The sequence below is a fragment of the Callithrix jacchus genome, chromosome 10 (genome assembly GCF_049354715.1).
Source record: "Callithrix jacchus isolate 240 chromosome 10, calJac240_pri, whole genome shotgun sequence".
NCBI lineage: Eukaryota > Metazoa > Chordata > Mammalia > Primates > Cebidae > Callithrix > Callithrix jacchus.
The window spans coordinates 37,710,846-37,728,448 of NC_133511.1; the positions used below are offsets into that span (position 1 = coordinate 37,710,846).

The 17,603-nt window shown below is 36.1% G+C and overlaps 1 protein-coding gene across 21 annotated transcripts in view; it reads right to left on the bottom strand.

The window, feature by feature from the left end:
• Positions 1-17,603, bottom strand: part of CEP126 (centrosomal protein 126) — a 134,823-nt gene that overhangs the window by 82,693 nt on the left and 34,527 nt on the right. For 20 of the 21 annotated variants that reach the window (XM_054241782.2, XM_078339898.1, XM_054241776.2 and 17 more), the window contains exons 5-6: positions 9,033-9,231; positions 5,868-8,022 (exon numbers count right to left, since the gene is read on the bottom strand). In XM_054241782.2, coding sequence (XP_054097757.2) covers positions 5,868-8,022; positions 9,033-9,231 — 2,354 coding nt within the window. Of the gene's footprint in view, positions 1-4,612; positions 4,681-5,867; positions 8,023-9,032; positions 9,232-17,603 lie in introns of all 21 variants that reach the window. The other variant, XM_054241784.2, reaches the window with a different exon arrangement.

Sequence of the window (17,603 nt, forward strand, 5' to 3'; positions counted from 1 at the left end):
TCACAGGTGGACATTCAACCACTGCTTGAAAGGCATAGTGATGAGGAGCTACTACCTCATGGGGCATCCTCTTCCCTTGTTGGATAGTTCAAATCCTTCCTTATGTTGAGCTGAAAACCTCTCTGCAACTTTCACCCTTTCATTTCACTTCTGTTTACTCCTTCTTCTTTGTAATAAGCCTTCAAATATTTGTACACAGCTATCATGTCTCTTAGGCTTGTGTTTCTTTAATTGACTTTTAGACTGAACTTTTCCGCTCATAGCCCTGGGTAATTCCGGTTTGTTTATAAAGCCCTTAAAACACATATCCTAAAAATCCTAAAATGACATAGAATATAGCAGTACTTCTAAAGATCTGCTTGTTATTGCCTAAAATTATTGTCTAAAATTATATTGACTTTGTAACAGCTCTGGTAAACTTCTATTTTTTTTTGCTTTGTTTTGTGTGTGTGTGTGTGTGTGTGTGTTTTAACAAAGAAGAGTTACCAAGACTGGTATCTTTCTTCTTGGAAGTATAAAATTGATCTAAAAAAGACTAAATACATACAAGCAACTGTAAAGGAACAGGCCACATTGAAAAAAACTTTTAGTCATTAAAAAGTAAAAATATCGATCACAAATTTGCAGAATAGAATCACAACACATATACTCTATGTTGGATCTGTATGTAGAATATATAAAGAACTTCCATCAATAAGAAATTAAAAAAATATAAAAATAGGCAAAGACAAGAACAGACATTTCATAGAAGATAGAATGCAAATGATGTACAAACATATAAAATGCTCAACTAATTAGTAATCAGGGCAATACAAATTATCATAATTAGAAACTTTTTTTAAGGAATACATTTGTATTTCTATTATAGTGAGTTTCCAGACAAATAAGGCTAAGGTTTTTCTACGGCTTTTTTATTATTAAAACCTAATTTATTGCTTTTTTAAAATTTAAGTTTTATGATACATGTACAGGATGTGCAGGTTTGTTACATAGGTAAATGTGTGCCATGGTCGTTTGCTGCACCTATCTACCCATCACCCCAATGCATTAGCTATTCATTCTGATGCTCTCCCCTCCCCACCTCAAGACTCTAGTGGGTGTTGTTCCCCTCCCTGTGTCCACATGTTCTCATTGTTCAGAATATGCAGTGTTTGGTTTTCTGTTCCTGTATTAGTTTGCTGAGCATAATGGCTTCCAGCTTAATCCATGTCCCTGCAAAGGACATGATCTCATTCCTTTTTATGGCTGCATAGTATTCCATGGCGTATATGTAACACATAATTAGAAACGATTTCATATTGTACGACTGAAAAACATTAAAAAGTCTATCATACTTTTGGTGAGGATGTAGTAAAGGGAACTTTCATATATTATGCTGGAAAACAACTTGGATTACCTAGTAAAGTTGAAAATACATATACCGTACGGCTCAGCAACATGTGCATCAGTAGATGTACAAAGCTGTTCTTGGAAGACTTATTCATAAAAGGGAGAAACTAGAAGTAACCCAAATATCCAATGATAGGAGAATGAAAACATGTTTGAACATTCATATAATTGAATGTGATGCAGCAATGAATATGAAGTACAGCCAACCTAATCAAACTAAAAAACAAAGTTGATTGGAAAGGCAAATCCCAGAAAAACACAGATAAAATGATTCCATTTATAGAAGTTTCATAACTAGACAATATGACATATTGCTTGCAATACATTCATATGTGGCAAAATTATAAAGAACATCATGGAATAATTAACATGAAATTCTTTGTGGTGTTCACATCTGTAGCAGAGAAAGGGGATGCAACTGGGAAGGAACATATGGGGCTTTGTAGGTATTGATGATTTTCCTTTTCCTTCTTATTTTATTTTACTTTTTTGGAGACTGGTCTCATTCTGTTGCCCAGGCTGGAGTGCAGTGGCATGTTCTCGGCTTACTGCCATCTTCACCTCAGGACTGAAGCAATTCTCCTGCCTCAGCCTCCCGAGGAGCTGGAATTACAGGTGCCCACCACCATGCCCAGCTAATATTTTTTACATAGTGACAGGGTCTCCCTGTGTTACCCAGGTTGGTCTTAAACTCCTGGACTCAAGCCGTCTTCCCACTCAGTCTCCCAAAGTTCTGGGATTATAGGCATGAGCCACCGTGCCTGGCAAGGTTCATCATTTTCATAGTTCTTTTACCAGTATCCTAAACTTTTTGCTTCTTGGTCTTTTTATCACAAGAATCAAACAACCCCCGCTCCCAGGGGGGAAAATATTTTCTTTTCCTCTCCCTCCTTCTAATTAGCAGAGAAAATTCACACCAATGTGCCAGGCATATTGGCTATACTGTAGATTTATGATCAACATTTTCCAATGGTTGACATTACCAAGTATTCCTACAGTTTCTCTCGCAAATTCACTCTCCTTCCTTTGAAATAATTATTTAAAACATCCTCCCCAAACATCCAGTTTCCCCACTTCTCTTTCCTCATAAAATACTTCCGCTGCTCATTTTTCTCAAACTATATATCAATGGAAATAAATTTCTAAAATTGGAGGAAAAGTTGTAGTTAGAATACATTAATAAACTCATATAAAAGTTTAAAATATGTAAAACAGTACTATATGGCTAATGGATATACCCATGGGTAACATAAGTATAGCAGAAATGGTAATGACAAACATCAAACTCAGAATAGTGATTATCTCTGGGGAGATAAGATGATGAATAGGATCTAGGAGGGCTACGTACAGGGCTGCCACATATAGTTGCACAACTCCAGATAGCATCATTTATATTATATGGTATGCAGCAACTTTGATACACAGAGATTTGTACAATATATGTTCTTTGCTATGCTAAAAATATTTTAAAATAAAAACAATTTAATACACAATGAACAAGGAGGATGCAGTGTCAATAAGTATAAGCCATTCTCTTCCAGTAGTTTAGCCATAAAGAGTAGGATCTATGACATTGACTTGAATAGGCAGAACTATGAGACTTTTGGGTGAGAGATTAGATTTGGAGCAATGATCTCGTAGGGAAGAAAAAGTTTAAAATATGAGTGACATAGAAGAAACCATGTATGGATTAATTTTCTAAAAGTAAATCCTCTTTTGATATTCTTGATTCAATATTCTCTTGCTGTGAGATCCTGCTCCACTATTTATCTCAACTCTATATAGCTTCATGCTTGTTTCCTTTGAGATAAAACTTAAGCATATTAGTTAAGTGAAGTAAGAGATGCTTGGAGGTGGATGAAGGGAGACATGAAGGCATTCAGATGGCCCCATTTTGTCAATTGTTGGGAGATTAATTAGAATAAATGAGCAGGATTGGAAGAGTGAGCTTTGTGAAGAGGGGGAGAGATTGGAAAAAATTGTTGACTAATGATAAAAGGATTGCTTGAAGTTACAAAGCCTAAAAAAAGTAATATGCCTGGAAACACTTAAGCTATATGAGCCCATATCTAGAGGAGCAAATCAGTTTCTCATAGTATAACTTACGGGCTTTCTCATATAAAAAGGAACAGAGATTGTTAAAGAATAAGCCCACCAGGGGCTGAGATAAAGATAAAAACAAACCTTAAGGGAAAAGGTGTCAACTGAGAGAAATTTTGTAGGAAAATGACATGGACAGAGAAAAAACTTAGCCCTATCTGTTACTAATGGATATCTATATATTTTACCCTAGAAATATGATATGATTCCTGAATATGTAATTGGGTCCAAATAAAGAATTGAAAACAAATTAGAATAACTGATAAGTTTGGTGGAAATGTTTTAGGAATTTAGAAGGGGAGAACTACCTCCTTTGGTTAAATGTCAGGAAAATATTGGTTTCTCCAGATAAATAAATATATCCCATTCCTTTATCAGAGGATCAGATAATTTTAATATGCTACTCTTTTGTACATAAGGTATTGGGAAACTATAAGTTTCCTAATATTTTTCCCAATTAACAGAGTGTGATATATGATATTTGCTTAATAATTGTATTTACTATATGGTTTTAGTAGAAAAAGCACAGGACTTGGAACCATAGAGATCTGGATCAAAATACCAGTTCTGCTATTTACTAGCTCTTGATCTTGGGCAATTCTGCTTACTTCTTTGAAAAACAGCATTTTAAAAAATATTTATTTCTTATTATTCTTATCGGATTTAAATGAGAAAGTAAGTATAAAACACTTAGTCCTGTGACTGGTACCAGGTAGAAACTCAAAGAGGGTAAACATCATTTTTATTTTAGAATATTTAATCTGTATGACACCTTCATTTTTTTAAGTGTTGTGAAAACTAAAGTTACATTCTGAAACGACTGGATAAGAAATCATAATTTTAGTGAGAGAAATAATTTTTAAAAATCTAGATTTTTGTAGACAAGTATTGAAGATTTTTAGATTATAGTGTCTGCATTTAGCTTCCCTTCTGCTAATGTGGCTTCTATCCATTCAATTCAAGTAGAGCCTGGGTGACTGCTAAGTGCCAGGTACTGTTAGAATCTGGGAATACAGTGATGAATTACACAAACGTCCTTTGTCTTAAAAACTCATGGTTTAATTGAAGATGCCTTTGAATATTACATTTTAAACTCTCATTATATATAAATATTTATTCGTACCTTTGGAAAAAGTTGTTTTTCTGATTGCCTTCAGACTCCAGTCCTATTTCTCAATAGGCAACTGTTTCCTATTGGCAGGAAAATGTATTGCCTTGTAGTTTATTCCCTCACAGGAGGAGAGAAACTTTATGAAGAATCAACCGGCTAGTAAGGGCAATGGCATTCTATAGAGAATTAATTTTCAAAAATATTTCAAGGCAATGGAATACTTTTTTGCTCTAATAAAAACCAATAGTCAGCAGATAAAAGCAGAGCTGCCACACTTTGGGAAAGAAAATGGGAGAATTAGGTACCTCTAATTAATATTAGTTTATAGCAATTTAACAAACATTTTAAAGAAAAATAAAACTACATGTATTCACTTGTTTATAATAATTTAAACAATATTTTTTCACTTTGCTTACTTTGATGGAATATTTGACTACACTAGTAATGACAGAATAATATGGGACAAAGAATCAGATCCTATTCTTTGTCCTTCCTCTTTTAAACTAACAGGAAACATCATGGGAAAAAATGGAGGCTGGCAGAAGTTTCTAATTTCAGCTGAGCACACTTTGGGTCATTCTCTTAAAAGTTTCAGCTACTAATGTCACATTTTTTTTGGTTTTGTTTTGTTTGAGATGGAGTCTGGCTCTGTTGCCCAGGCTGGAGTGGAGTGGTGTGCCATCTCAGCTCACTGCAACCTCTGTCTCCTGGGCTCCAGGTTCAAGTGGTTCTTCTGCCTCAGCCTCCCATGCAGCTGGGATTACAGGCATGTGCCACCATGCCCAGCGAATTTTTGTATTTTTTTGTATTTTTATAGAGACAGGGTTTTGCCATGTTGGCCAGGCTGGTCTTCAACTCCTGACCTCAAGTAAATCTGCCTGCCTTGGCCTCCCAAAGCGCTGGGATAATAGCCAAGAGCCACTGTCAGTGACATGATCTTGGCTCACTGCAACCTCTGCCTCCAGGTTCAAGGGATTTCTCCTGCCTTAGCCTCCCAAGTAGCTGGAATTATAGGCACACACCACCATCCTGGGCTAACTTTTGTATTAGTAAAGATGGGATTTCACTATGTTGGCCAGGCTGGTCTTGAACTCCTGGCCACAAAGTGATCCGCCTGCCTGAGCTCAGCCTGGAAGTAAGTTATTTCTATAAAGCTATTGTTTAATATTTGGGTAGTATGTATGGCTATACCTAAATAGAAAAAAATTTGCATGAATTTAACAAAGGTGTGTGTTTTATCTATAAAAAGATATAAATTTATTCTTACCTAAAGCCCTCTTATTTTGATGCAGGATATTATGCCCTCTTTTCCACAAGGGAACAGATTCTTCTTCAGTAGTTCTAAGAGTCACAGACTGATAACTTTCTTCACAAACAGGACTTCTTTGGGTGCAATATAATGTTCCGTCCTGCTGGGCAACTGCTTGAGTGCCATTTGAATGATTTACTTTTGCAAAAGTTTGGCACTCTGAAGAACAATATGATGGCAATGATGGTATCACAGTGACTAGGTCAGAATAACCATTTGAGAGTGGAGAACTACTTTCTTGATTCCACTGGTTCAAACTGTGTTCTGTTGGAAGCACATGTTTTAAATTAAAACAGTTATCTGTAATAATGTTCTGAGGATTTTCAGGTGTTACTGATTGACACTGAGATGCTTGTATATTTTCACCATTTCTAATATTTGATGTAGATTGAGGAGGAGGATGGGGTATAATTAATTTTTCCTGAGGTTGTGTAAAGGTGTTGACTTTGCTTACAGATTGTGGTTGAATGACAGTGCCTTTTCTGTTTGTACATATAAAGCCTGATTGAACTTTTGCAGATGCAGATCCTGTTTTTCTAATTATTTTTGCTACACCTCTTTGTGGCTTACCTTGCTGAGTTTTAGAATCATTATTATGTACAAGAATTTTACTTTCCCCCTTTTTTGAGGCTGGCCAGGCATGTTTAGCAAAGTTATAACCTGAAGGTATAAAACAGTTCAAAGGCACATGGTCTTCTCCAGATCCTTCTAGAGTCATAATATTTTCAGAGACAGAATCTTCCCTGGACTTCTTTCTATCAGCAGAATTTACAGCACAAGCAGAAACACTAATTATGTTGCTTCCAGCACAACTTTCAATGTGGAATTGTTGAGAATGCTGTTGAGTTATTCCTGTTTTATTCTTCAGTGAATGATTGTCTTCAGCACTGTTTTCTATATTAGTAGTTTCATCAAACCACCTCAGTTTTTTAATAGTCTTTGGAATTTCTGGACCTTTTTCCTTTTCCTTTGTTAATTCAATACTATCTCTGATAGCTGCTGCTTTTTGATTTCCAAACTTAAAGCTCTGATTTATAATTAATGCCTTAAGATAATCATGTTCATATTTAGATTCTTTCTTTAATATACTTTTAAGAAACCTCACACCATTTCTCTCATGGATGTTGTATTTCATTTTCTTTTGTTGGCCAACTAAGTCATATTTAGAAGTTACATTTGGCAAGGATGATGTTTCAGCTAATTTTTGTTTTTCATCTTTTGAATTGGGATTGTGAGGTATATAGGCATCTTGAAAACTGTCTGAAAATAAAGGCAACTCTCCCTTATGACAATTAAAATATTTTATGTTTTCTTCTTTACCATCTTTCAATTCATCTAACTTATCAGAACACTGCACTGCATCAATTTCTTTTATGTGTATACTGTTCTTTGCTAGAGGTCTAGCTGACTGTGTATTAGATGGCAAAACTAAAGGCATTGCCAGTGATACACACGAAGTAGGAATTGAAGTAGTTCCATTTTCTTGATTTAATTCAGAATATTTTTCTTGATCTGGAAATGTAGTCACTTCCTGGGTTAGAGAATCCAAAGTGCTCCGGTATTTGCTAAATTTAAAGGTTGGGCTCTCAGTAACTAATGGCCTCTCTCTTTTGAATGCTCCAGACGTGGTGTCAGTTGTCCTTATAGTGCTAGTTTCAGAGGCCTTTTCACTTTTTTTATCTAGTACAAATATGGGTGGGGTAGATACAAAGCCTACTGAATTATTAGCAGTATTTGTGGCTTTTTCCACTGTTGCAGTCAAAGGAGATGGATTTTTTTCTTTACTATTAAAACATTCCCATGAAGGCAGAACATTAGATTTACTTAAATTATCTGAGAAAGGTGTGACATTCTGAGTATTTGAAGCATCTAAATTTGTAAGCCAATTATTTATATGTTGAGCTTTAGAGAATGCCAGTTTATCTTCATCAAAGCAGCTTAGATTAGTTGATTGAGGATCTGCTGATTTGAGGGAAATGATATTCCGCTGGATGGATGTGGAATGTTCCTTATTAAGTGTTAAATATATTTCTTCATGTTCTGTAGCCTCAAGACTGTCTATACTTGAGAGGGTTTCAGAATTGGTTATCTGATTAACTTCATCACAAAATTTCTGAAAAAACAACAACATTGTTTTATAGTTTATAAACTTTCAAATGCCAATATCAATGATTCAACATACCATTGTTACTGAGCCCAATTCTCCTTGCATATAGAGTAATATGACTATAAACATTGTAGGTATATAAGTAATTCTTATCCCTGCATCAATCCTCAAGGTAAAAAACAGGGCGGTAACAAAGACTTATAGTAAAGTATGCTTGCTTTGACTTCAACTCCTAAAGTAATACCCACTTATTCTAGCCACAGTTATAACTTATAAAATAATTTTGTTATTGCCATTCCATTTAGAGTATGAAGTTTCTTGAAAGCTTAGTAATAGCAAGTGAAATTCTGAAAAAAATTAATTATAAATTGTATTTTTTCCTGAAACATTCACAGAGCCTAAAAGCTCTGTGATCCTAAAGTGAGCTTCCTGTTAGTAGAAGTTACATCTTTTTATAAAACTTAATTTCGTGAACTGTAGTAAGGTTTTTAACTCTGGCTACATGTTGAAATTACATAAAGAACTATGTAAAATATCTATACCTGGGTCATGCCGATTTAATACTTGGATGGGGTCCATATATTGTTATTATTTAAATTCCCCAGGTAATAAAGTTCATGGATGGACATGTAGGAATATCAGTTGAAATCTATATTCATTTGTGGAAAAAACTGTTAACAAAGTATATGCCCTACTAGAGACAGACTACAAGTATCATTTCTAGTGAATTCTGCCATATTTCCATTAAGAAACTAATATCTACATGTATTATAATTTTCTGGTTGCTTTTTATAATACAGCCTCTAACAATAATACATTACATTGTATTTTCAAAGGTAAGGAAAAAACTAAAAAATTATTTCTATAGTTTCTATGATGAATTTGTGCTGATACATCCACACTCTCTTTCATGGCCTATTCTCAGTAACATATTTCTTTAGTGGAGAACACTACAAAAGTGGAGCAGAATTAGTACTAGGAATTAAAATATTAATAAGGTCTTTATAGTTTCATACTTGCAAACTGCTTAGATGCTGATCTTCTAGGAGTTTCTGAGTTTCCTCCAGTTTAAGCTGGAACACATTTTTGTTAGTAGCCAAAGTTGCCTTCATGTTTTCATTCATTTGTTTATCACAATTGGTTTTTGATAGGAGTTGTTTCTGATGCTTGTGATCATTTTCTGATAATGATGAAGGCAAGGCAGAATCTATCGCTCTGTCAAACAGACATAAAAAGTGCTTAGTACATTTAAATAAAGTTAACTTCTTTTTATATGTATATACATGACACATTTGTGTAATATGTGTGTTTGTCCAGATAATCACATATAAGGATATTGGAGAAATAAAGACAAGTTAGAATGAGAATTTAAGGCAATCAATAGTAGAATAAAAATAGTTGTGAGACTAAAGTGCCAATAAAGAACACCTTCATATAGAAATGCCTAGTAATTCATGGTTTTGATTATTATAACCTATCCCTCTCTCATCTGGGATAAGAGTAGAAGTAATTTCTGCATAGAGTTAGTCCTCAGTTCTTTAAGAGCATTCCTATATGGATAATAATACGCTGCATTACCATTCTTTCTGAGATGATGTGATGGATGGTAAGTTAGGAAAAAATCTATAACCCTAATAATGTTGGCTGAAGATTCAAGCAGATAGAAAATATAAAAACTGCCTATCAGGGTCCACAGGAATTTTCACCCTATTTATCTAGCTTTGGGAACCTGGATCTTCCTCAATGGAGGCCATGTACTCACTTATTTTAAGTTGTTTCAGGATGGTTTTTATGCCATAGAAGTGTACCTTTCATATAGAGTCTACCTTTACTGTGCTAAAGGGCCACCTAAATATTTTCAGTGCATGACCTCATCTTCCATTAGAATTTTGTATCTTCTGCAAACCTATAGCATGTTACACTTCAGTATATATACAAAGTGAAAGCAAAGAACTAAAGAAAATTTTTGGGGGAGAATAGGATGGGGATGAGACTATTATATAGCTGAATGCTGATGCACTGGGTCTGGCAGTGTGAATCCCAAGAGCATTTATTCCTAATTCAATTAAATTATTCCCACTTCAATGAGGATAAAAATGTTTTGGAAGTTGACAATGGCCACATGTGACATATACCTATTAACTATCTCCAATATCCATATATATCTTTATTTGGACAGACTGGAGTAGTCAAGCTCAATGATTACTAGATTCTTAACTATCTCGATGTGATCACACATTAATGAGGGAGAGCAAGAAGGTATGTGATACAAGTTCCTGAACATTGAGGATATGTTTCTGTCTCTTCCTTTTATACTTTTCTACTCTTACATAATCCTTCCCCCTCAGTCACCCTTCCCAAACAAAATATTGCTATATCTACAAAATATCTAGTAAACTCAAATTATTTACCTTTAAAGTTGTTGTCTCTCAACTTTTTCTTCTCTATTCCTTTCTTCTCTACTCCACTTTCTTCTCTTCTCTTCTCTACTTTCTTCCCCCAGTGAGGAGGATTGAAGGGGTGGATAGGAATAAAAGGAGATGGGGAGGTAGAAACAGAGGGAGAATGAAGAATAGGGGGAAAGGAAGAGGAAATCATAAAGGAAGAAGTAGCAGGAGAAACTGGAGAGGGAAAAGCTAAATAAGTTGGAGGCAAACATGGGGAGGAAGATGAATGCAAAGGAGTGGAAAAAAGAGAGATAGATGAAGGAGGTAAGGATGGAGAAGTAGAAGAGGAAGTCGAAGAAGAGGAAAGAATAGATGAGGAAGAAGAAAACGGTATACAGGTCAAAGAAGACGGTGTGGAAGTAGAAGGAGATGAAGGCAAAGAAGAAGATGGAGAATGACAAGGAGGTACAAGGGAGAGAACTGAGGCTGGTGGATGATCTACAAAGGCCTGGGGCTGATTTGACAATGCTGTGGCTTGTGGAACAGCTTGCTGGACTGACTGAAAAGGATCCAAGTTAGCAGGATGTGCAGGCAATGGAGTGACATAAGAAAGAGTGGGGACTTGTTGATGAGGGGGATGACTGGATAAACAGGAAGGCTTCAAAACAGGGAGAGGTTCCAAAGGGGTTGGGGAAACAACCAGTTGAGCTGGAAGGGAATGACGAACAAGGGCGGGCATTAGAGTGGCTGTAGTAGAAGGCTGTGCTGGAAGGAAATGTTTGGGTCTGAAAGTTTTGTAAAATAACTTGTTCTGTGAGTCAGGGTCAGGAATGATTGGAGAACTTTGGGGTGGGTGGGGTAGATGGCCAGTTGGGCCAGAAGGAATTGGTGCTGGCAGACAAGCTAAACTGCTAGAAATGCTGGAAGTAGCTGGGGTTGGAGGATGAGGACGATATTTAATTGGGTAAGGCAGTAATGGGGCTGGTGCAAAGGTCTTTGGAAGAATAGAGGGGACAGATGGATGGATAGGCAGCGTATGGGGCTGGCGGGTAGGAGAAACAGTCGGGTAGCTAGGAAGAATTTGGGAGTGGTGGGACCACAATGGGACCCTCAAAGGAGACAGCTGATCAGGTAAATAGGGGTCAGGTGTGGAGATAGCTGGACAGGTAGGAATGAGTCTGCACAGGTGGAAAAGCATTTGGACAAGCAGGTAGAGAGACAGCCTTATTAAGATTTTATTTTTGGTTTATTGGCCTGTCTCTAGGCTTTTAATTCATGTAATTTTTTTGTCCATAGGGTCCATGCATGATTTTCCTTTGATCAACCAGTGTCCTCTCACATGGACTGAAAAATGTACGTAGCTTATTCAAGTTTGCCATTCCTTATTCCTGGTTCTTAGAGTATTTTCACTTCTCAGAAGCCTTTTACTCGTTCAGAAACATGAATATGGGCTGGAAAATCTGGCTTAAAGCATGAGTTCAAAGAGGAAATAGAGGTCAATAGATAACTGCTCAGCTCTGGCCAGATTTCTCAGTGTAGCATGTGGTTCAGGATCAACTGCCTCACCACAAATACGTGGATATTGGAGATAGATATCTAACAGTATCATTTTATTAAAGTTTAACCATTTAATATGGGAGACAATATATCTCCTTTTACCTTAAACCTTCCAGAATGGTCAAGCATATTAGCTTTATGATAAGCATTTGGTGGTGATAGAAGACTAATTATTTCTTATATTTTTAATTTTAGTCACTTATTAATATTCTTATACCTCACTGATATAAGAATATAGAAGCTGAAGCAGCTTCGATGTTCATGAGAACATATTCTCTGATTTTTTGAGGGGCTTAAGCACTAAATGCCCTGCACTTTATCATATTTTTTTCTCTTTTAGATTATTACATTGCCAACATTTTATTTTTATCTACCACTGACATTTTCCGCATTAGAATAATCTTACTGATATACCTCTGCTTATTTGTAAGTCCCTTATTTCTTGGCATTACCTTATTTCTTAGCACATTTAGGTTGATATTCCACTGAAAATGTATTTTTAATGTGACACTAGCTTATCAATGTTTTCAGCTTTATTATATTTTCAACAAATAAAAATATGTCCATTAACCTAACACCTGATTCTTAATATTCCAATATTTCATATTTGTATAGGATTTCAGAGTTTACAAAGCACTATCATATACATTACTTAATACTGTTGGTTATCTGTGGAAAAAAGTCCAACTTTTTAATAAGTAAATAATAGTTTCCTCAGTAAACATTGTATATACTTGTTGTTTTCCAAAACCTAAAATTTATGTGATATATATAAACATACACACACATACATAGATACAGATATCATGAAGTCATAGTCAAAATAGTATACTAAAATGACATGAAAACTAACTAGGTATTCTAATGAGGAATGAAGATCATTTCTCATAAAACAAAGATGACGTGTGTTATTTAATGATTCTAGCATAGACTTGCTGTAATCATATCTACATGTTTACTACAGGGAGAGCAAAGTTGTTCTGACAGTTTAACTCTTCTTTTTTTATTGCATTTTAGGTTTTGGGTTACATGTGAAGAACATGCAAGATAATTGCATAGGTACACACATGGCAGTGTGATTTGCTGCTTTCCTCCCCTTCACCGATATATCTGGCATTTATCCCCATGCTATCTCTCCCCAACTCCCCACCCTCCGCTGTCCCTCCCCTATTCCCTCCAACAGACCCCAGTGTGTGATGCTCCCCTCCCTGTGTCCATGTGTTCTCATTGTTCAATACCCGCCTATGAGTGAGAACATGTGGTATTTCATTTTCTGTTCTTGTGTCAGTTTGCTGAGAATGATGGTTTCCAGGTTCATCCATGTCCCTATAAAGGACACGAACTCATCGCTTTTGATGGCTGCATAATATTCCATGGTGTATATGTGCCACATTTTTCCTGTCCAGTCTATCATCGACGGGCATTTGGGTTGGTTCCAGGTCTTTGCTATTGTAAACAGTGCTGCAATGAACGTTTGTGTGCATGTGTCCTTATAGTAGAAGGATTTGTAATCCTTTGGATATATACCCAGTAATGGGATTGCTGGGTCAAATGGAATTTCTATTTCTAGGTCCTTGAGGAATCACCACACTGTCTTCCACAATGGTTGAACTAATTTATACTCCCACCAGCAGTGTAAAACTGTTCCTATTTCTCCCCATCCTCTCCAGCATCTGTTGTCTCCAGATTTTTTAATGATAGCCATTCTAACTGGCGTGAGATGGTAGATGGTATCTCAATGTAGTTTTGATTTGCATTTCTCTAATGACCAGTGATGATGAGAATTTTTTCATATGTTTGTTGGCCTCATGTATGTCTTCTTTTGTAAAGTGTCTGTTCATATCCTTTGCCCACTTTTGAATGGGCTTGTTTGTTTTTTTTCCTTGTATATCTGTTTAGTTCTTTGTAAATTCTGGATATCAACCCTTTGTCAGATGGGTAAACTGCAAAAATTTTTTCCCATTCTGTTGGTTGCTGATTCACTCTAGTGACTGTTTCTTTTGCCGTGCAGAAGCTGTGGAGTTTGATTAGGTCCCATTTGTCTATTTTGGCTTTTGTTGCCAATGCTTTTGGTGTTTTGTTCATGAAATCCTTGCCTACTCCTATGTCCTGAATGGTTTTGCCTAGATTTTATTCTAGGGTTTTTATGGTGTTAGGTCTTATGTTTAAGTCTTTAATCCATCTGGAGTTAATTTTAGTGTAAGGTGTCAGGAAGGGGTCCAGTTTCTGCTTTCTGCACATAGCTAGCCGGTTTTCCCAATACCATTTATTAAACAGGGAATCCTTTCCCCATTGCTTTTGTCAGGTTTGTCAAAGATCGGATAGTTGTAGATAAGTTGTGTTGCCTCCAAGGCCTCTGTTCTGTTCCATTGGTCTATATCTCTGTTTTGGTACCAGTACCATGCTGTTTTGATTACTGTAGCCTTGTAGTATAATTTAAAATCCAGTAGTGTGATGCCTCCCGCTATGTTCTTAATGCTTAGAATTGACGTGGCTATGCGGGCTCTCTTTTGGTTCCATATGAAGTTTAAAGTGGTTTTTTCCAGTTCTGTGAAGAAGGTCATTGGTAGCTTGATGGGGATACTGTTGAATCTGTAAGTTACTTTGGGCAGTATGGCCATTTTCACGATATTGATTCTTCTTAGCCATGAACATGGAATGTTTCTCCATTTGTTTCTGTACTCTCTTATTTCGTTGAGCAGTGGTTGGTAGTTCTCCTTGAAGAGGTCCTTTACATTCCTTGTGAGTTGTATTCCTAGGTATTTTATTCTCTTTGTAGCAATTGTGAATGGCAGTTTGTTCTTGATTTGGCTCTCTTTAAGTCTGTTATTGGTGTCTAGGAATGCTTGTGATTTTTCCACATTGATTTTATATCCTGAGACTTTGCTGAAGTTGTTTATCAGTTTCAGGAGATTTTGGGCTGAGACGATGGGGTCTTCTAGATATACAATCATGTCGTCTGCAAATAGAAACAATTTGGCTTCCACCTTTCCTATTTGAATACCCTTTATTTCTTTTTCTTGCCTGATTGCTCTGGCTAGGCCTTTCAGTACTATAATGAATTGGAGTGGTGAGCAAGGGCATCCTTGTCTATTGCCAGATTTCAAAGGGAATGCTTCCAGTTTTTGCCCATTTAGTATGATATTGGCTGTTGGTTGTTGTAAATAGCTTTTATTATTTTGAGATACGTTCCATCAATACCTAGTTTATTGAGGGTTTTTAGCATAAAGGGCTGTTGAATTTTCTCAAATGCCTTCTCTGCATCAATTGAGATAATCATGTGGTTTTTGTCTTTGGTTACAGTTTAACTCTTGTAAGACTTCAAGCAATTGTACACTGGTGAACAAGAAAAATGTCTATGCTTTTCTTCACTGTACAGGAATTTTTTACAGTTGAAAATATCCAATTAACATAAAGCATAACAACTGATAGAAAAAAATAACCTGAAAGTAAAGAAGCCCTGTATAAAAAATGTACATTACTTCTATATTAACTGGTTTAGAATTTTTAAAATTAGTCTGAATAAATCCTGGGACTCCCTCTAATTGTTTATCATCTCTTTCAGACAAGCTTTTCTATAAAGTACTCTAAAATTATATTGCTACAGATAATGTGGTAGTAAATTATATTACCACCACAACTTCCATTTGGTTCTTAACCTGTTATCTGGTTTCCACATCTACCACTTCAATGTACTGCTTTGCCTGCAGTTAACTAAGTGACCTAATAATTGCAAAAATAGGTACTTCTTTACCACTATCTTTCTTGATTTTAATTCCCTTGGTTTCCATATCATCACATTTCCTGTTTATTTTCTTACTTCTCTGGTTGTTTCTTCTCAGGCTCTTTCTTGAGCTCCTCTTTCTTTGCCTGTTCTTTATATGCCGAAATTTTTGAGTTATGTGATTTTCCTTTTTTCTTATCTATACCCATACTTTCTTTGTAATCTTACTTATACTGCCTATGTGATCTTATTTATATTAGTTTGTGAGTAAAAGGTTAATAAAATCTTCTCCTTCCCTATGAACCAATTCAACTTTGAGTTAACTTTATAAATCTATTTCTCTGGATAATTAGTAGGATTTAAACTGTGTTACAAGGCACACTGATTATGGTAAAAATGGCCCTTCATTGGTAAACCACATCTGAACTAAGAGGACTGCAAAGAAACTATAGATACGTGCTAGAGAGCTACAGTTCTGAGTTTGCCTCAGTATGATAATTCTTATTATTGAATTTGTCTCTTCCATGAAAGCTATTCATGTGGAGCGATTACAAAAAACATTTGTTCCTGTTTAGAACAAGGTGCCTCTTAACCACAGTATATAGATGCCCACCCACTGTGATAATGTAAGCATTATGAGCCTTAATGCTGAGTTGTCACTTGTAGAGAGTAGAAACATAGCCCCTAAACTGCTTTGTGGCTTTCTATAAGAATTCGTCCTGGCCAGGCGCAGTGGCTCAAGCCTGTAATCCCAGCACTTTGGGAGGCCGAGGTGGGTGGATCACAAGGTCAAGAGATCGAGACCATCCTGGTCAACATTCTGAAACCCCGTCTCTACTAAAAATACAAAAAATTAGCTGGGTGTGGTGGTGCGTACCTGTAATCCCAGCTACTCAGGAGGCTGAGGCAGGAGAATTGCCTGAACCCAGGAGGCGGAGGTTGCAGTGAGCTGAGATCACGCCATTGCACTCCAGCCTGGGTAACAAGAGCAAAACTCCGTCTCAAAAAAAAAAAAAAAAAAATTCGTCCTATTGAAGAATGTTACCTAGTTGGCATGCAGTGTTTTCTGTTCTCTAATTGAAGCCAAACATAGCCTATTGTAGTTAAGGGAGTCTGATTGTTTAGCTGAATCTAAGACTCTTACTGGTGGATACTGCCATGGCTTTAACTTTATCCATTCATTGATGACTGCCATATCTATATTCATGATGCAGATTTCTAACTATAAGAAATTGGCTCTTGAATATCTCTTAAGTGTCTTAAACTCACAATATATCATTTTTCCAGTTACTCCCTCCCCTATATCTGTTTATTCTTCTCTCATATTCATCAGTTTTTTTTGTTTTGTTTTTACTGTGGGAAGAACACTTAACATGAGATCTGCCCTCTTAACCTCATAGTCTTTATTTTGATAAATGTTTTCACTTATTCACTGACCTAATCTCTGTAGACATCTTTGACTCTTCTAAGCATTTCAGGTCTTAAAGAGTTATCAAAGCATATTGATTCTAACTTCTAAATAGCTCTCAAGAAGTCATCATTTTCATCAACTAAAGTGCCATTTTACCTGATTTTTCAACTTTTGGTGTTCCCCCATTCTTTTCCATTCTGGCAATATTGTCAACATATAAATATTGTGTATTTGCTTCAAATCTTGCAGTAATTGTTTTTAAAACAAAATCCTTAACAAGGCTCTTCATGATTTAACTCATGGCTTCCTTTCCAACCTAACTGCTCACAACTGTCTTCTCACTGTAACATTAGCCAAAGTGAGCTACTTGTGGCTCCCTTAACACAACATGCCTTTTATGATTCTATGCCTTTTCACATGCTAGTATTCCTTCTGGGTTGAAGTTTCTTCCCAGCATTTGTCTCAGATGAATATCCTCCTCATCTATCCAACTTTAGGTCATTTTTAT